Source organism: Barbus barbus (assembly GCF_936440315.1).
Source record: "Barbus barbus genome assembly, chromosome: 11".
NCBI classification, from domain to species: domain Eukaryota; kingdom Metazoa; phylum Chordata; class Actinopteri; order Cypriniformes; family Cyprinidae; genus Barbus; species Barbus barbus.
This window is the reverse complement of record NC_136739.1, coordinates 23,985,851-24,007,033: the sequence shown is the minus strand read 5'-3', so window position 1 is coordinate 24,007,033 and position 21,183 is coordinate 23,985,851. Positions and strand designations below refer to the sequence as shown.

At 37.8% G+C, this 21,183-nt stretch overlaps 1 protein-coding gene across 4 annotated transcripts in view; it reads right to left on the bottom strand.

Moving 5' to 3' along the window:
- Positions 1 to 21,183, bottom strand: part of LOC306877384 (zinc finger protein GLI2-like) — an 87,644-nt gene that overhangs the window by 4,629 nt on the left and 61,832 nt on the right. For all 4 annotated transcript variants that reach the window (XM_079429143.1, XM_079429144.1, XM_079429145.1 and 1 more), the window contains 8 exons: positions 11,425 to 11,626; positions 11,122 to 11,320; positions 7,413 to 7,523; positions 5,279 to 5,407; positions 2,683 to 2,832; positions 1,506 to 1,670; positions 1,100 to 1,381; positions 39 to 375 (listed from right to left, as the gene is read on the bottom strand). In XM_079429143.1, the coding sequence (XP_079285269.1) occupies positions 39 to 375; positions 1,100 to 1,381; positions 1,506 to 1,670; positions 2,683 to 2,832; positions 5,279 to 5,407; positions 7,413 to 7,523; positions 11,122 to 11,320; positions 11,425 to 11,626 (1,575 nt within the window). The remainder of the gene's footprint in view (positions 1 to 38; positions 376 to 1,099; positions 1,382 to 1,505; positions 1,671 to 2,682; positions 2,833 to 5,278; positions 5,408 to 7,412; positions 7,524 to 11,121; positions 11,321 to 11,424; positions 11,627 to 21,183) is intronic.

Genomic DNA, 21,183 nt, shown 5'->3' with positions numbered 1-21,183 from the left:
AGTAATAAATAAACCCATTTTCTGGCTGCAGTACTCACCAATAGAGGGTATTGGAGGCAGCTTGGTATTTCGGACTTGAGGTGATGCATTCGCCCAGGAGCAGGGGTCTCTTACAGTTTTTAGTTTTTCCTTCTTGATATTCTCAAGATTTAGTAGTCCTCCCCTGCTTTTACGCAGCTGGAGACCCACTCCTGCAGAAGTACCTGGAGAACCGGTAGAATCTACTACAGGAACGTCATCTAAAGCACTCAGGTCCCCCAAACTGCCTCCACTGTGCATGGCCATCTCTACTCCACTGTCATTGTTGGTGGCACTGCCAAGTGGCGATGGCTTACTGCTACATGATGACTGACCACCAGGGCTGGACTGATACATCTACAATGAAACAATAATGAGCAAAGATCAGTTCCACTGATATTTTTGTCACAGTATCTCGGTAAAGTTTGTGGAATTAAATAAGTTGTTCTAAATGGGAATTGTACTACTGATTTGGACAGCACAACTACACCAAACATAACTGAAGTTGGGTTTTGAAAAAGTATTGATATTGTAATGCATAAAAAGACATTACTGCAGTGCTCACCTCAGTACAGTCTGTCCATTATTGTCAAAGAGAAGCAAGTTAGTTAAAAGGAAAGGGTTAATATATTAGATGAGGCAATGGTTAGTACATTAGTTTGATTTACATATTAAGAGCATTTCACACAGTACATGATAAACAGCAAGATCTGAATATGCTGTATCTCTACATAAAGTGATTACTGTAAATAGTGCATATTTTACATGCAAAACGATAAGTCAACAAAAGTAACTAGTTATGCCATTTATTCCTTCATAAAATAGGTTAGACACCACCTTGAACACGACCAGCAACAACAGGCATTTTTCTCTTCCATGTTGCTTTTTTAACCACATAAATTCAATAACACACCACAGTGTAGAAAAACAAATAGTTTTTCTTGTGCTGCTTCTCTCCCAATGAAAAAATAACTGGGAACTTGTGGTTACTGTACACTGTAAAACTGCTTTTAGTCAAAAACATTGACAGAACATCTCATCAGCGATGTAATAATTTATTAAGAACAAAACAGACTATTACCACTGTGTTTTCTGTCTTGATAGATTTGACATGCTGGCAATCCTCCAATCCTCGGGTGGTGCTGTTGGCTTCCCCTGACCCATCTGTTTTTCCCCTTGCATGCTTTGTGTGTGCCTCATTTTCTCCATTCCCTTTAGGAGGGTGAGGTTTAGGTGGTGCATCACCACGCTGCTTCTTAGTGACATGTGCTTCTGGACCATGAACGGTCTTCACATGTTTCCTGAGAGAACTGGGGTCTGTATAGCGTTTTGTGCAACCTGGGATCTTACACACATATGGTTTCTGCAAAGGAGTGACAGATAGCTTTCAGAGTGCAATCAAATCTGACTCAAATCAAATCTCATGGTCTTAGTCTTGAGATGGGAAACAAAATGCACATAATGAAATGGATGTTGAAAGCTCGAACCTCATTCGAGTGCGTGCGGTTCTGGTGCTTGGCTCGGTCTGAAGCATTGGAAAACGCCTTGTTACAACCTTCATGCTCACATACATAAGGTTTCTCCCCTGTGTGAGACCTCAAGTGAGTTTTGAGGTTTTCCAGTCGAGAGTAAGCCTTCGAGCAACCTTCAAACTTGACAGAGAGAATGAGAGAAAGAGAAAAGCAAGCCATTACATCAGCCATCATCAATCTGAACCTAAAATCAAACAACTTTGAGTGAATCTCATAAAACCTGTCAAGAACACTTCTTTTTTTATTTATATTTCATCACTAATTTAAAGATGAGATACACAATTCTATTTGACCTTAAACACAATATAGCCTTTTTTGGGACCATTAAAATATTTGGCAATATTTTCATGACAATAAAGCATATTTTATACACAATCCTCATTACTATAATACTAAATACTTGTGCTTATGCAACAACATTTTTTCTGGACATATTTTCAAGAGAAAATACTTTTTTTTTTTTTTTATTGTGATAGCTTTGAAAAATTTGCTTGTTCAGACCATGTCATTATCAATTATTATGATACACCTTCTGTGTTATGGAATCCTTTGCTTTTTTTATTCATAAAAGTTAAGCCTCTGCATTAATAATAAGACACTGGTGTAAAAAGAGATCACATTAGATAAGCAAAAAAGTGCTTATTAAAGTCATAGGTGCCTTTTCTTGTATCTTATATGTTTTGTATATATATATACTAAAGGTGTGTGGAAACTTCACTAAAATTTAATATAGACCCATGGCACCTTCCTCTCCTCAGACTTTTTGTCTTCATCTTGTCAATCAGCACGCTCAGAAGTTATCTTTTTAAAAGGATCTCAAGCAACTAAAATTGACGTTGAGGCTGAAAACGCAAGACAGCAGATCAGTGTGCCTTCATCATTTATTAAGAAGAGTAAAAGTAGCAGAGATGAAAAATGTGTCCCGTTTAAAATCAGGTGTTCTGTTGAAATAAGAAACAATAAGCCTATTTCTGTACAGCAATAGCTTGCTCTACTTGTGGGTACAGAAATAGATGTGTTTATTCTTGCAATTAAAGGTACAGTAGGTATAGGTTTTAAATAGGGAGGGGCGAGGTAATACATGCATTTTAGAATTAAATGAAGGCCTGATGAGCAATGGTGCATCACTTACTGTGCACTTATGGGGCTTCTCCCCAGTGTGTCGGCGCATGTGAACCACTAGCATGTACTGGGCCTTGAAAGGCTTCTGTTCTCGTGAGCACTCCTCCCATCGACACACAAACTCCTTCTTCTCCCCATGGATGTGGTCATTATTGATATGCTGCAGGTAAAGAAAAGGGATAATATGAAATAAACAATTGTCATAATTCCTTCATTTTTCACCCATCATGCAATAAAAGTCCAATACCGTTTTTGTAATAAAAACGTTTTGGTAATATTTTTTACTTTTCTTTGTGAAATGCTCACCAAGGCTGCATTTATTTGATCAATAATACAGTAAAAACAAATATTGTGAAATGTAATAGCAATTTAAAATGACTCATTTCTATTTTAGTGTATGTTAAAATTTTATTTATTTCTGTAATTGCAAAGCTGAATTTCCAGCAGGCATTACTCCAGTCTTCAGTGTCACATGCTCCTTTAGAAATCATTCTAATATGCTGATTTGGTGCTCAAGAAACATTTCTCATTATCAATATTAAAACTGTGCTGATTAATATTTTTGGACAGACCATGATGCATGTTTTCATGATTTATAATTTATTTGAAATAAATTAGATTTATTTTTATTTTTTATATTCCTGACCCCAAATGTTTGAATGGTGTGTATATATACATATAAAATTATACAAAATAATATAAATAACTGTATTCTGTGTACATTGAAAGGCACTTGCTTTATACTCCTCTAAAGAACCTAAAATAGCCCTGAATGAAGTTCAATAAATTCAAACACCATGCCATTATTTTGTTTCTTGGGGTATATAATTTAGACTGCAAGCAGAGAGCACAGACTATAGCCTGAGGACTAAGAAGTGTGTGTAGGGAGGACGTCCGGGCCCTCAGTGTTGGTCTGGTCTCTAAACATCCCTTTGTTTCCACTTCTGATACTTCTTTCTTGTCTTCTCTGGCTGTAATTATAGCTTACACTTGGTCTCTCTTTCCAAAACCATTTTATCAGGTTTCTCAGAAATCTGACTAATGACGGACAGCAATCTTGTAATCCCCAAAAACAATTCACTTGCAACTACTTAAGACCATATGTTTGTTTGTGCTTTCAATTTTAGTCTAGTGTGGGTTTTAGAACATAAAACACATGCTAGACTCAGCTAAGACTGGTTTGGGCTTGTTCTGGAATTGGAGAATGGCAGGAGCCCAATTCCACTGATCCATAATCCCAAAGGATTCCTGAGCTCCAGGTCCAGGTCTCATGAGGAGCCAGACTGGCTCGGCGTGTTCCTGTCAGGGCAGTGAGTCTGACTCTGGGCCCAAGTGTATCTGTCACATTGTGGCTCGCAGATTGTTAATAACACCCAGCAGAGCGGCTGAGGTGTCAGAGGTGGAGAGGGCTACTCCAGAGCTGCTGGCATGACGACGGATTTACTGCATGGCCTCAGGGAAGGTAAAAGGTCAGAGGGTGCACAGAGAGGGGAGCCATACATATGAGAGTATATATGCTCAAGTGAACACATTCGGCACCTCTGCGGGTATCAACATGCTCATTAACCCTACACGTGTCAGTGACAGGAAAGGATCAGTTACAAGTCTGGCTAAAGCTGACGATAAGAAACTTGTCCAACATATGCAGTGTTTCTAATTATTTACAGTTGTTTCTGCTTTAAAAAAGCAGGGAAGCTGTTTGCAATTGGTGTTTGTTTCAGTTTAGTCACAATGACTATTTCAAGACAATAGCTGTTCCAAAACCTAGTGAGCTGTCTAGCTAGATAGCATTTAAGGCTGTCACATACACATCCCCAACACAAAGGCTCTTTCCCAAGGAAATAATTAAGATGCTTTCTAAGATTATTCTAAAATAGATGCACTATTTAGTCTAAAATTTAAAAAGTACAAAAAATAAATGACCTCAGTGAATAAAAATAATCTAAGCTAAAAGACGAGCTGTAAAAATACTCATTTCGGATTCAATACTAACACTTTTGTTAAACATCTAAATCTAATTTATAAAAATACTTCACTACAATATTTGTTTGTGGTATGTATTTTCATGCTTTTTAGATTTTAAACTGTTGGTTTAGCAACATGCTAATACAAAGCTCTGTTGGTTCTATCATTCAAAAGTTTGGTGCAAGTACGATTGTTTTAAAGCAATTAATACTTGAATTAAGCAAGAATGCATTAAACTGATCAAAAGTGACAATGAAGACAGTAAAGGATCATGTGACACTGAAGTTTGGAAAATTCAGTTTGCCATTTTAAAATATAATAATACTGAAAACAGGTATTTTTAAATTGTAAAACTGCTTCACAATGTCACTGTTTTTACTGTATTTTTGATCAAATAAATGCAGCTGTGGTGAGCATGAGCGACTTTCAAAAACAAAAATCTTACTGACACCAAAATTTGAATGATGTGCATGTAGAGACACCATTGAGGTTCCATATCAGTTATAAATGCTATCTAAATTGTGAGGAGACGGCAATGTCAGCTCACAAGGTTTTGAAAAACAGCCCATGTGTCATGAAAGTTATCATTGCTTAAAGTTAGAAGACATTTTATATCAAAGGAGAACCAAATAGTGACTAACATGAACTAGCTGGTCCTGGGTGTCGTACTCTTTGGAACATCCTTCCCAGTGGCAGTTGGTCTCATACACTGCCTCAGGCTCTTGCTTGCATTCATCCTTGTCAAGTTCCTCTCGCAACTCCATGTGATCCTGGAGAGGAAACAGTACTGGTTAACTTTATTTGCACATCTTATGTCATACACATCAGTCAAGAAAAAATTGTATTGCTCAGTAGTTGCGTTTTAGCTTGTGAGACTGAATGTTCACTGATATATTGTAAGGGTCATATTGAGATCTCTGACTTCTGATTACAGACTTTGTTATCTTGGCAAATCTGAGATGTAGTTGTTTGACACTCTAATCTCACTGTGGTTTAGTGAAAAAAAATTTAGCTATTAAAAAAAAAGAGATCTCATTAGTGTTTTATATTTCTTATGGGAGCTCATCCTGGTCTTGAGTTATTGAGAATCAGATGGAAATTATTGTTGGTGGTCAGGTCGATTTCCAACACAATATTGCAACCCTCATTTCTCTTAAGGTCTGGGAATGTTAAGAATGCTTTTGAGCTTTAATGAACTTAAAATTTAAACGGTTCAAAACCTCTCTAGTGTGGCGAGAGAACAGAATGCTTCACAGCCACATCTAATGTCACCTCCCACAGGCTAATTTGTGTGATATCCAGTCAAAGTCAAGGGTATGTTTACCAGTGAGCGCGGTGTTGTTAAGAGCACTAAAGCAACAACTGATAACAGTTTCTTTGAAACCATTCAGAGTTTGGTTTCTATCATTCCAAGTGTGGAAAAACAACCTAAAATATGAAGGCTTTTGAAAGAGGTCCATGCTTGTTTACATCAGTCCCACTACTGTGTGCTCATCAGTTCACGTCTGCCCCAATCACACTCTGACCTCTCCTCATGTATCTTAACAACACACTGTCACAGAAATGCAAATGAGCCGAGAATTGGGCATAAGAGAGACTTAAAATAGGAAATTAGAGATGGATATATATGTATTTCACTTGTGTCAAAGGCTAAGCATTAATGATAACCTGTACTTACTAACTAAGCCATTCTTGTGGTTGGAAAAAAAAAAAAACATACTAGAGAGGTAGTACTGTACGTTGGTTTTCTGGTTGCAGTTCTTACCACATTAAGCTACGTTTTAGATTGTGATTTTAGATGATCCAGAATGTATAGCGAAGCATAATAAAAATAAACACTGTAGAGTAATACTTTTGAGATGATTTTTCAGTGATCAAACTGTCATGATAAACACGTGATAATACAATTGATAACAGAATCATGAATATTTTGGCCTTTCTGCAGTGCACGCAATAAATTTTAGTAGACTACAGCTCGCCCGTGTTTAATGTGCTCTGCTGTTTCAGTTCAGTACATTACATGCCTGCCCCTACTGATCATGTCTTTCCTGTGTTAGAAAATTCCCTGTGGCCCTGCATGCCACACCGTGGTCACACGTGATCCTATCCCTCTGAGCGTGCATTTTCAATGGCCACATCTGTATATATAGCCATCTGAGTCTTTATGAAGTTATGACCGATGCCCACCTCATAACTCTGACTTCTGTTATTTTAGTATTATTTATATAGTATTTCAGCATTTATTCATATTTTAACTTAACTTTTATATTTTCCGTTTTTATATATATTATATTTCTATTTAGCTTTAATTTATTTCAAATACCAATTTATCTTGGTTAGTTGCCAATTAACTTTTATTTAGATTTATTTAAAAAAAAAAAAGGAAAAAAAATCTGGTTTAATTTTTTATCTTTATTTCAATTAACACATTTTATAATATATTGAACAATAACAACACTGGTCAGAAATACAATGTTATCTCCTAAAGTGATCCATTAAAAGAAAAAAAAAAAACCCGACTCCTATAACAATTTGTTCATGGGACATACATTGCTACTTTTTTGATGAATGTCAGATGGAGATTTTCAGTGAACAACAACTTAAATTTAGGTGTATTCTCACACATAGCTATCCTATGGCTTCAAATGACTTGAGGTATAGAGTAAAAATCGTATATACCAATTCTACGACACTTTAATGGTGCTTTTGAGTCCAGTTTGAAGCTTAAAAAACCTTAATGTGACCTAAAGTGACAGTAGATAAGATTCCACAAACCTGAGAACCAGGTGAGATGGGGTGGGGTCCATCTGCTTCAGTCTTCACCTTTGACCTCTTGAAGATCATAGGGTTGACCGTGCTGCTGACAGCCGGGTCTCCACCAGCATTCTGCAAGAGAACAAGGGAAGAGACATTGGAGCCACCATGTCGACGGTTTGGCTGCTGGCATGAGTGGTGATTTCACGCCTACAAAGGCACCATGCTCCAGATGCCATATTTCACAAAGCAACTCGCCGCAGAGACTAAACAGTTTAGACTGCACTATGAACATCTGTCAGATAGAAATATGAAAAGGAAGAAATTATTACGCCCAGAGAGCAGCTACAGACTTTGATCCTCAGATGGATTCATAATTCAACAGACAGTCTCTCTGAACACGCAGGCTCTGCGTTGAAGTGGTGCCTTTCCTTCCAACCACTACAGTATGGCAGAGGCCCATGTTTTCTATAACTCAATAACCCTGACATGGTTTGCTCAAAAGTGTGGGAAATGTGTTTCTCATAACTATAGTGTGTGTATGTGTTTTAGAGATCAGCAATAAAGCCGGAATGAAAACTGATTTGGTGAGTGTCTGAACCGACTGAGAGTAGGTCAGAGGAAGTTTATATTCTGGATGGCCACTCTGTTTACATGGGAGTGACAGCAGCTCTTGGCTGATGAGCATTACACAGACCTCTATAAAAGAGGATTTGGGGAAAAATGGGGATAAATGAAAAGATCAGTTCAGATTAGCATTCATTTTTAGGTTTGTTTATGTTGGTTAATGCTGTTGGACCACTATAGCCAAGCTATTAATCATCGCCACCATTAAAAAAAAAATGTATTTAATTTTTTATTTATTTTGAAAAACTAGTACTGCAATTATTGGTTATTGGCCATAACATGAAAATAACCAGTCTCTGTATTCATGCATCCTAAAACAATATGCAATACTGTTCAAATGTATGGGGATGGTATGTTTTTTAAATGTTTTTGAAAGGTGTTTCTTATGTTCACCAAGGCTGCATTTATTTGATCGAAAATAAAATCAAAACAGTAATATTGTGAAATTATAAAAATGTGAAATAACTGTTTTCAATGTTAATATATTTTAAAATGTAATTTATTCCTGTGATGGCAAAGGTGAATTTTACTCCAGTTTTAAAGGTCACATGATCCTTCAGAAATCATTTGAACATGCTGATTTGGTGCTCAAGAAACTTATTAATTATTCAGAGTCAAAATCAGAATTAGCTTTATTGCCAGGTAAGTTTGCACATACGAGGAAGTTGTTTTAGTGACAGTAGCTCCACAGTGCGAGAGAATGACAGCGACAGGACAGGACAGGACAGGACACAGATAATAAAAAAAAAAAACACATTTTTTTTTTTTTACAAAAATACAAAATAGACAATATGCAAAATAGCACAAACAATATACAAAATAGACAATTCAGTATGTGCAGGTATGTTAGGTGCAAAATTGAAATGTAATAAGTATGTGTGTTAAATAAAAAACAAAAAGTATGATAGTGTTGTGTGCTTCATGTTTATGGTTAAGAGTTCAAATGTTCATGAGATGGATTGCCTGAGGGAAGAAACTGTTCCTATGTGTGGCCATTCTGGTGATCAGAGCTCTGTAGCGTTGACCAGATGGCAACAGTTCAAAGAGGGATAATGAGGGGTCCAGAGTGATTTTGCCAGCCCTTTTGCTAACTCTGGATGAGTACAGTTCTTGGAGACTGGGGAGGGTTGTACCAAGTCAGGTTTCTCCTGAAGTCCACGATCATCTCCACTGTTTTGAGCGTGTTGAGCTCCAGGTTGTTAAGACTGCACCAGACAGCCAGCTCCTTAACCTCCTGTCTGTAAGCAGACTTGTCACCGTCCTGGATGACGCCGATGACTGTGGTGTCGTCTGCAAACTTCAGGAGCTTGACAGAGGGGTCTTTAGATGTGCAGTCGTTGGTGTACAGGGAGAAGAGCAGTGGGGAGAGAACGCAGCCCTGAGGAGCTCCAGTGCTGATGGTGCGGGTGCTGGATGTGTATTTTCCCAGCCTCAATAGCTGCTGCCTGTCTGTCAGGAAGCTGTTGATCCACTGACAGACAGAGGTGGGGATGGAGAGCTGAGTTAGTTTGGGCAGGAGGAGGTTTGGAATGATAGTGTTAAAGGCCGAGCTCTTAAAGTCCACAAACAGGATCCTCACATAAGTTCCTGGTCTGTCCAGGTGTTGCAGTATGTAATGCAGTCCCATGTTGACTGCATCGTCCACAGACCTGTTTGCTCTGTAGGCAAACTGCAAGGGGTCCAGTAAGGGTCCAGTGATGTTTTTCAGATAAGCCAAAACCAGTTTTTCCAAATGACTTCATGACCACAGATGTTAGAGACACAGGTCTGTAGTCGTTAAGTCCTGTAATCTTGGGTTTCTTTGGGACAGGGATGATGGTGGAGCGTTTGAGGCATGAGGGGACTTCACACAGCTCCAGTGAACTTTTGAAGATCTGTGTGAAGATGGGGGCCAGCTGGTCAGCACAGGATTGTGTCACACCGTCTGGGCCTGGTGCCTTCCTTCTCTTGTTCTTTTTGAAGACCTAGCGTCATCTTCTCTTATCTGCAGTGCAGGTGTGAGGGAGGGGGGTTGCAGGAGGCGTGAATGGTGTTTTTTCAAACCTGCAGTAGAACTCATTTAGATCGTCTGCCAGTTGTTGATTCAGACGAGTTTCTGTAAAGCCTAACTCTCACGTGCGCTTCCGGTGGAATGTAGACACGAGAATGAACGAGCAGAACTCCCGCGGCGAGTAGAAAGGTATACAGTTGATGAAAAGCGTTTCTAGATCTGAGCAGCACATCTTCTTTAACACGGTTACATTTGTACACCACCTTTCATTGATGTAGAAGCATCTCATGCCACAGCGCGATTTCCCCGTTGATTCCGCGTCGCGATCTGCTCTGATTAGCGTGAAGTTAGGAAGATGAATCGCGCTGTCCGGAATGGCGTCATTCAGCCAGGTTTTCATGAAACACAGAGCAGCAGAGTTTGAAAAGTCCTTGTTTAACCAGGAAAGCAGAAGGAGTTTGTCCGTTTTGTTGGGTAGAGAGCGGAGATTAGCCAGATGGATGCTAGGCAATGGCATTCGAAATCCGCGCTGTCTGAGCTTCACAAGTGCGCTGGCTCGCTTCCCCCGTCTGCGCGTCCTAAAGAGTCTAAACAGTACTGCAGCTCCGCCGAATACTATGTTCAGCAAAACATCCGAATAATCGAAAACTGGTTGGAGATTTTGTGGTGTGTTCTGCCGAAGGTTCAGCAGTTCTTCCCTGGTTAAACTGATCTTATGTGACAAACAAAAAACAGGAAAAACTAACAAAAACACAAAAAACTGGAGAGCCAAGCACAATGGCTGCCATGCGTGGCGCCATCTTGAAAAGTTATTATTATTAATAATAACAATTACTATTTTCAATATTGAAAACAGTTGTGGTGCTTAATATTGTTGTGAAACAACATGCATGTTCAGTTTCTTTGTATGATTACTGCCTCTTTTAATTTAATGCATCCTTGCTAAATTAAAAAATATAAATTTTCTTAAAACAAACAAACAAACTTATATTTTAAACTTAAATAATAAACTATTATATACAATCTCCATGTTTCTCAATACCTTAGGAGCCTTGAGTCTAGATGTATTTGTATATAATCATGTATAGAAACCATATATATCTGTAAAATCACCTGGCTGGACTCTGTGTTTGTGTCGGCACTGTTATTGTTGGTCAGAGCAGCTGCTGCCACCAGCGTCTGCCTGGTGCTGAGGGATGGAGAAGGCTGTAGGAGAGGGGGAGTGTGTCCAAATGCATTTAGACCTCTCTGTTGGGACAGCAGCTGGTGGTATGCAACCGGTGTGATAGGATGTGGGAACGTAAAGGAGGGACTGAGACGTGAAGAAGGAAAAAAAGTCACATTTTGTGTTAGTTCAAACAATGGGCAACCTGAACATTTACAAGAAAAATCAACACAGATGGGAGATTCCTGTACCTGATGGCCCCAACGGAGAGGTGGCCATAAGAGCTGCTGGCAGCCGAGCTGGAGCGGGAGTTATTGATGTAGGCCACCAGAGAGTTGGGTGAGGTGCGGATCATGGTCTGCAGGTCGATGCTGGCATCCGAGACTGGCGAGATGGACAGCGCTCGCTTTCTGCTCACCCTCGGCGTCAGTCTGGGACTGGGGAAACGGGACACTGCAGAGAAAAGACACTCTTTTCACTCTCACTTCAAAAAAATCTGTGTGGGACATTCAATTCTCTTAATCTCCAGCATCACTACTATGCTGTCTTGCATACAACTCGCTTTGAATAATTTATCAGTTTATCAGACCAATCTCACCCAATGGGTTGTTCAGCAGAATGCCAAACAGATACTGTTTAACAACATTGATCTGAAAGTAAAATAAGGCAAATAAGCAAGCAAATAAAAGTGTAGAATGCTGAAAAGTCTATATTTTACTTAGATATTTGAGTAAGATGCTTTAGGAATGGCTTTCCTCTGGTAATATATATATATATATATATATATATATATATATATATATATATATATATATATATATATATATATATATATATATATATATATATATATATATATATATATATATATATATATATATATATTTATTTATTTATTTATATTTATATATTTATACACAGTGCCCTCCAAAAGTATTGGAACAGTAAGGCCAATTCCTTTATTTTTGCTGTAGAATGAAAACATTTGGGTTTGACATCAAAAGATGAATATGAGATGAGAGATTAACATTTCAGCTTTTATTTACAGGTATGTTCATATGGATCTGATACACAACTTAGAAGATAGCACCTTTTGTTTGAACCCACCCATTTTTCATGTTACCAAAAGTATCGGAACAGATATAATTAACAGAGTAAAGTGAAAAAGACTTAATATTTAGTTGAAAATACTTTGCTTTCAATAACTGCATCAAGCCTGTGACCCATTGACATCACCAAACTTTTGCATTCTTCTTTTGTGACGCTTTTCCAGGCTTTCACCGCAGCCTCTTTCAGTTTTGGGGGGTTACTCCCTTCAGTCTCTTCTTTAGCAGGTAAAATGCATACTCTACAGGGTTTAAGTGTTGCTATTGACTTGGCCAGTCTAAAACCTTCCACTTCTTGCCCCTGATGAACTCCTTTGTTGTTTTGGCACTATGTTTTGGGTCATTATCCTGCTGCATGATGAAGGATCTCCAATCAGTTTGGTTGCATCTTTCTGTAAATTGTCAGACAAAATATTTCTGTAGACTTCTGAGTTAATTTTGCTGCTGCCATCATGTGTTACATCATTAATGAAGATTAATGAGCCTGTCCCAGAAGAAGCGATGAAAGCCCAAGCCATTACATTACTTGTGTAATGTGTACTATAATGTACACCTGTGTACACTGTGTTTCAGATGAGCTTGTATGTTTGGGATCATAAGCAGATCCTTTCTTTCTCCAAACTTTAGCCTTTCCATCACTTTGGTCCATAAAATCAGTCCATAAAACCTTGACCCAGAATTTTTGAGGCTCGTCTCCTATTCTTCTTGCTAATGAGTGGTTTGCATCTTCTGGTGTAGCCTCTGTACTTTTGTTCATGAAGTCTTCTGCGAACAGTAGATTGTGATACCTTCACTCCTGCCCTCTGGAGGTTGTTGCTGATGTCACTAACAGTTGTTTTAGGGTCTTTCTTTACAGCGGTCACAATATTTCTGTCATCAACTGCAGATGTTTTCCTTGATCTACCCGTTTGAGGTGTGTTACTTAGTACACCAGTGGTTTATTTCTTCCTCAGGAGATTACAAATGGTTGTACTTGCTATTGGCAGTGTTTGTGCAATGGTTTGATTGATTTTTCATCTTCTCTCAGCTTCACAATTGCTCGTTTTTCACCCATAGACACCTCTCTGGTTTTCATGTTGGTTACATGTCTAACTAACTATAAATGCAGTCTGCACGGATCTGAAACTGAGCACAGACATTCAGTGCTATTTATTGTTTGAATAATCAATTAATAGGACACACCAGGGCAACAAAACACTGTCAACTGTCAGTCACATATATATAGTTAAAGACCCAAGAATAATAATAATAATAATATTGTTTTTGTTCTGCATGTTTCTGATAAAAAAAATACAGGAAAATCAGTAATATTTTTTTTTAAGGGTGAAAATGGGTAGAAAATTACAAAATTACCTCTGATGACAACCATATCTACATTCACATCTGGTAATTTTTGGGTTTAAAAAGGGTAAAAATTACCTCCCCAAAAATACCACATTATGAAATTTCGGAGGTAGAAATCTTGACTATCCTTTTAAAGGGAAATATTAAACTTCCAAAAAATGTATAAACTGTAGATCTGAACTTATGCATTTCAATTTCAAGTGAGTATCTATTCAAAGGCCATGTTTCCATGTACATGTGCCCCGCGCTGTAGTAAACAGGTGCTGTGCATTAGGCTTGGTGTAAGAGGACAGAAAACAGCAGTCGGGCAAGGAGGCTTTGTGCCCTCCAGGGGGGCATCAGCAAAGGTGCTACAACAGGAAACATGTAATGGGTCCATTAAACTACACACAAACACAAGCACCTCACAAAAAACCCTCCACTGACATTTCAAACAGACGCCTGTCAAACTCTCACAAATCTACAACCTCCAACCAGTTAATTACTCCCCTGCCATTCTTTAAGCAATCATTTTGATGTACCCTGCAAACAACAATTATTATAGGTTGTTACGCTAATATATATATATATATATATATATATATATATATATATATATATATATATATATATATATATATATATATATATATATATATATATATATATAAAAGTCAGATTTTGACATTTGATTCAAATGCACATATGCAAATTCAGTGCTTCATTTAAAAATAACTCAACATGTCGGAATCATTTTCAGAGCATTAAATGTGTAATTTCTGCACCTCTACATAAAAAAACTGGCTATGTTCAAAATAGCATGTTACCATACTACTCTTATTTAAGTATACAGTATATATACTACATATAACTACTTTTTAAGTATATAGTAAGTTTACTATACAGTATGCAAATTGCCTGTATGTGTGGGATATTCAAAACACCAACTACATTTCTCAAAATGAGCATGAACAATATACAGCAGAGCTTACTTTGTGGAATACTGTATAATGCATAATCCCATAATGCAATGCCGTTAACTTGCATTGATGATTGACGCATGAACAAGAAGTATGAGATGGGAGCTCTTACACTGTCCTCAAAAATACAGCCTTTGAATACTGTAGCTTGCTTATAGATGTCTCTGCATATTAATCTGTGAGGAGAATGTATTTTAACAACCCAAAAATTACACACATCAGCTTTGTATTGAAGCCAGTTTCTGCCACAGAATAAAAAAAGAAAAAGGTAACGGAAACATTTTATCACAAATATGACTTTTTCCTCAAAATTCTTGGTTTAGATCTCACAGTTATTTAGTCCTCATAATTCTGAGACAAAAATGTCACAACTGTGAGATATCAACTCATAACTGGAAAATATTAACTAGCAATTCTTAGGATAAAAGTCAAAACTGTAAAATATAAACTTTTTTTAAATCCCGAGTTTAAATCTTGCAATTTTGAGTTTACATATCTCGCAATTCTGTTTTTTTTTTTCAGCCACATAATAAAAAATAGTTACATTTAGTGTTTTTAAGAATAGTAGGTGGGCTTTGGTTGGAGAGGAGCAGCAATAGTTTGCGTGTCTGGGGTCAGACAGCAAACCACAGGATGACAGAAGACAAGTAACACAAGTAGAATTTTGGTTTTCATTTAGTATAAAAAAAACGCGCACACGCACACACACACACACACAGAATGCATCTCAATAGAGCCATATCTAAAAACCTAAACATATATATCTAAAAACCCTAACAGATTTCATCAAAGAATGTGCAGAGTTTGCTGAGTGACTGCCACGTTGATGGGACGGCGTGTGGCAGCACTTAGCAAGCCACTGCCCACAGAGTGAAGAGAACAGCAGGGGGTAGCAGTGTCTGGCCTGCTCTCAGCTGCCGAGTCCCACACACTCTGCAATGGTCTGTTTTTATAGGCAGTGCCTCTAATTTAGGGGTGCACAGGTTCCTGGGAGAGCGCTAAACCAGATGTGCAGTGCTGTGAGGTGGTGGTGGCAGAGGCTGGCTCAGGCAGTCCTGTCAACCCTGTGGGATGGGGAATGGTGGGTAGGAGGAGGTGCTTCTAATTGAGGATCTGGCCTGATATATGGCTTATATGGATATATGGCTTTATAATTACAAGCGCTTACAAAAGGAGCAATTATATTAGGCATCTGCTCTGATGTTTTTATTGGGATGCCAGAAAAATGTATTTGGAAGGTGTTATTCTTATGTTCCTTCTCTTCTTTAATCAATAAAAAAGTCTATCGTGAAAATAATAAAGTGCAACTAATCATAATAAATAAATACCCAAATAAAAGTATTGATCAATTATTATACAATAATTCAATTATGCAATATATACTACAGTTCAACAGTTTGGCGTTGGTAAAAATGTTGAATGTTTTTGAAAGAAATCTCTCTCTTATGCTCACCAGGGATTAGTGAACTAGTAATATTGTGAAATATGATTACAGTTTAAAACGACTGTTTTCTATTTAAATATATTTTTCTATGTCATTTATTGCTGTGATGGCAAAGCTAAATTTTCAGCAGCCATTACAGCAGAATCTGTACCACATGATCTTTCAGATATCATTCTAATATGCTGATTTAGTGCTCAGGAAACATTTATTATTATTATTATTAATGTTGAAAACAGTTGTGCTGCTTAATATTTTGGGGAAACAAGATATAACTTTTTTTCAGGATTCTTTGATGCATAGAAAGTTCAAAAGAACAGCATTTATTTGAAATAGAATCGAAAGAAAAGTATTAATTTCTTTTAAAAAAATTAGTAGTGTGCACAAAAAAAAATAATATTTTAAAACGAAGTAAAAGTGCTTATTAAAAATTAAAAGTATTAATTTCTTTAAAACACACACACACACACACACACACACACACACACACACACACACACACACACACATGTATACAGTGCTGCTTGAAAGTTTGTGAACCCTTTAGAATTTTCTATATTTCTGCATAAATATGACTCAAAACATCATCAGATTTTCATATAAGTCCTGCAAGTAGACAAAGAGAACCCAATCAAACAAGTGAGAGAATTTTTTTTGTCATTTATTTATTGAGAAAAACAATCCAGTGTTACATATCTATGCGTTGCAAAAGTATGTGAATCTCTTGGATTAGCAGTTAATTTAAAGGTGAGTCCATCTGTGCAGAGGTGTTTTCAGTCAGTGCAATGACTATCAAATGTCAGAACATGACCTGTTTTATTCAAAGAACAGGGATCTATCAAAGTCTGATCATGTTTGTGGAAGTGAATCAAGTCACGAACAAAGGAGATTACCGAGGACCACGGAAAAAGAGTTGATGTTGCTCATCAGGCTAGAAAAGGTTACAAAACCATCTTTAAAGAGTTTGGACTCCATAAATCCACAGTCAGACAGATTGTGTACAAATGGAGGAATTTCAAGACCACTGTTACCTTCCCGAGAAGTGGTCGATCAACAAAGATCACTCCAAAGTAGAACGTGTAATCGTCTGTGAGGTTGCAAAAGTTCCCAGGGTAACTTCTAAGCAACTAAAGGCCTTTCTCGCATTGGCTAATGTTAATGTTCATGAGCCCACCATCAGGAGAACACTGAGCAACCATGGTGTGCATGGCAGAGCTGCAAGAAGAAAGCCACTGTTCTCCAAAAAGAAAATTGCTTGCTAAAGATCATGTGAACAAGCCAGAGGACTATTGGAGAAAGGTTTAATGGATGGATAAAACCAAAATAGAGCTTCTTGGTTTAAATGAGAAGCTATTATGTTCGGAGAAAACAACACACTGCATTGCAGCTTAAGAATCTTATCCCATCTGTGAAACATGGTGGTGGGGGTAGTATCATGACTTGGGCCTGTTTTGCTGCATCTTGGCCAGGACAGCCTGCCATCATCGATGGAACAACGAATTCTGAATTATACCAGCAAATTCTAAAGGAAAACGTCAGGACATCTGTTTAAGAACAGAGTCTCAAGAGAACGTGGGTCATGCAGCAAGAGAACAACCCCAAGCACACAAGTTATTCTACCAAAGAATGGTTAAAGAAGAACAAAGTTAATGTTTTGGAATGGCTGAGTCAAAGTCCAGACCTTAATCCAATTAAAATGTTGTGGAACGACCTAAGCAAGCAGTTCATAGGAGGAAATCCACCAACATCACAGAGTTTAAGTGGTTCTGCACTAAGGAATGGGCTAAAACTCCTACATGTTATTGAGAAGGACTGATCAGCATTTACAAGAAACTTTACCTTCAGTCACTGCAGCAAAAGGGGGTCACACCAGATACTGAAAGCAAAGATTCACATACCTTTGCAACGCACAGATATGTAACACTGGATCATTTTTCTCAATAAATAAATGACAAAGAAAATATTTTTCTCTCACTTGTTTGATTGGGTTCTCTTGGTCTACTTTCAGGACTTATATGAAAATCTGATGATGTTTTGGGTCATATTTATGCAGAAATATAGAAATTTCTAAAGGGTTCACATACATTCAAGCAGCACTGTATATATATATATATATATATATATATATATATATATATATATATATATAATAAATAGTATATACGTTATAAATAAATAAATAAAATAAAATAAATGATATATGTGCACTTCAAGTACCAGGCAATCACAATGAGAGAGAAACAGCAGTGCCTGTGTTAGTGTCTGCTGTGTATGTGTGAGTATGTTGGCCTGAGCTGCAGTGGTGACAAGACTCCCTCCCTTTACACAAAAAAACTAAACAAAACCTCTGCTCCCAAACAGTCCTGCCTGTAGTCAGACAGCAGACGTTTGCTTTGGCAGCAGCTATTATCATGGGACCTTAAACAGTTCCCCGCTGGCTATGCCACACAAATGAGTTCAGCATTTGTTTTCCTCCTCTTTCCATTCATAATCTTAAAGCATTCATGTGTAAGCAACTCAATTAGAAGCTGCAGACCTCTTCACTTCAACACAGAGAGAAGAAGCAGAGCTGAATTGAAACAGAGGTCTGTTCAACCTATTATCCTGCTGTTTTGGGTATCAGGCAGAGTCTGGCTGTGAGCCAGAGGCTATGGTGATTTATTTATTCACGTTGATCCATCCAGAGGGCGTAAGGCCAGAATTTCCCATCTTACTCATTGAGAAGCATTGAGTGAGACTTCTCATAACATTGCATGCGCAATAGATTCACTTAAAGTACACAAAGAGGGCCTAAGGAATGTGCCCATTGAGTAAAATCCCGTCTGGGTGTGATGGGGAAATTGTGTTGTTTTTAGTGGCGACTGTGCTTTCAATCGGCGTGTCGCCCTGTCAGGCGGAGATCATAATTAACATGTTAAGTGCACGGCATTGGCATGCACATGCACTTGGCACAGCAATGGAGCGTTTCAGCAAGACATGCACTCATAGCAGACGCAGCTATGCATTGTTTGCTGCTACTTGTTATTTTGGGGCTGTATGTATGTATATATATATATATATATATATATATATATATATATATATATATATATAAAATGGTTTATTAAAACATTATCTATCTGTCTGTCTGTCTATCTATAATGTTTAAAATATTATTTTAGAAATATTTGATTATATTTTAACTATACATTAATATAAAATACAAACAATAAAGTAAAATAATAAAAACACTTATAGTATAACAAATGCTGAGATTTGATCTATTAAATAAAAAAAATTCACCCATGTAGTTACAATTCATATGTGTGTGTTTGCATATACACACACACACATACACAATATATATATATATATTGCAAAGTGGAGTTGTAGTAATTGTGATCTTTACAGCTATATGAAATGTCAGAATGCTTATTTTGTCATGCATTTAAATCTGTAACAACCTATTAGTCTCATGACTCCAGTTAATGTCTCTGTTTGACCCAGTAGTGCGTGTAAAACTGCCGAATGTCCAAATAAATTTACAGTACTGCACATGTTGGCTCTAATGACAAGCCGGACAGATTTTCCATGTGCACATTTCAAATTTTTTTACAACAACGATCACCATTTACAGGAAAACCCAAACCTTCTCTCTCCAAGTCAGCTAATGGGCAAATGGGAATCATGAAGGGAAAAACAAGAGGGCCACTTTGTGCATGCTGAACACTGACTCTTGTGGTGGGTCTGCTGAATTTATTAGAACATAAATTGATTTCTAAATACGCATACGAATTTTATCGCCGTACCATTCCAAGACAAACGCTAAGCCCTGCAATGCATATTTATCAGGGCTTCGCTCTACTGAAGGGCTTGCTTTATGGCACCACACCATGAGCTGACACCAGCCATCAATGAAAGCCCTGTGTCTGTGGGTTGGTGTGGAGAGCTGTGAACACCTGAGTGCCCAGAGTGAGACCACATCAAGCTAGGTGGAGGAGAAGGCCAAAGACTCGAGCCGGGAAGGAGAAAGCCCTGCGCTGTTGAGCTAACAAGCCACAAACTGTGGGCAGTCAGCTCCGCGGCGGAGATGCAGAAACTCTCATGACCGACTCATTACGGTCATAAAAATGCAGAGGTTCGTGTTTGATTAGTGATTGGAAGTAATTGGGACATGCGATTTGAGAGGGTGCATGGATTTGTGGCACTAAGAGTTACTGTGGGTGGCTGGACTGGATCAAAGCAAGAGTGTGTGCCAGCTTGATTATTTACAATCGCAAGTTTCCTGAGCAGACACCCTACACTGACTTCCCCTTCATCCTCTCTCACAGTGTTACCCATTCACAACACTGTATTTCTCCTCTAAACTCTGGATGAGAGCCGAAAACCTGCTTGACACCGCAAGACCTGCAACCTGCTCGCCCTGGTTTATCCCTATAGATTACGCAACGACATGCAATAGCGACCCTCTGGGCATCTTTTAACAAAGCCACATTATTAAGCCAGGTGTAATCGGGACCTTACTAGATCAAGAGCCTAAACCCGTCCATTACATGAGTAATTGGATCACATTACAAAGAAGCAGGAGGGGGTACATAGCTGCCATAACACATCCTTGAAAACAAAAAGCAGAGATGAAAGACCTGGCATTACAGCCACGGCAAAAAAAAAATGTCTCCCTCTAAACATTGTATTTCCCTTTTAAGGTGAGGTTTGAGGGAAGTCGAATGTTACTTATAATAACGCATCACACCTGCAGCCCAATCTGAATTAGAGGCCATAACAGAAACGCCTCATAAATTCTTGAGATGGCTCATGTTTACAGCCGCTTTCCATGCGAGTCATGTTTTATACACAGGTGAAGATTGAAAGACTTGTTCTTTGATGTGAAAAGCTTGTATCTATTGATTTTTAACACAATTTTACAAAAATTTTTGAAGAGCATTGCAAATTAATTAGCTATTTGTACAGCCCAGTTATTTTCGTTAACAAAGTAATTTTAAAATCATTAGTTTACACAGAAAATTACAAAAATTAATGTGAAAACTGAAAATATATTGAAAATAATTAACACAAACTACAATTGTATATCAATTATACTAAAATAATACAGGTACTGGCTGTGTCTACTCTGGGTCCTTTTAAGTAAAATACTTTGGCTTAAATTACTCTTTTTTTAAG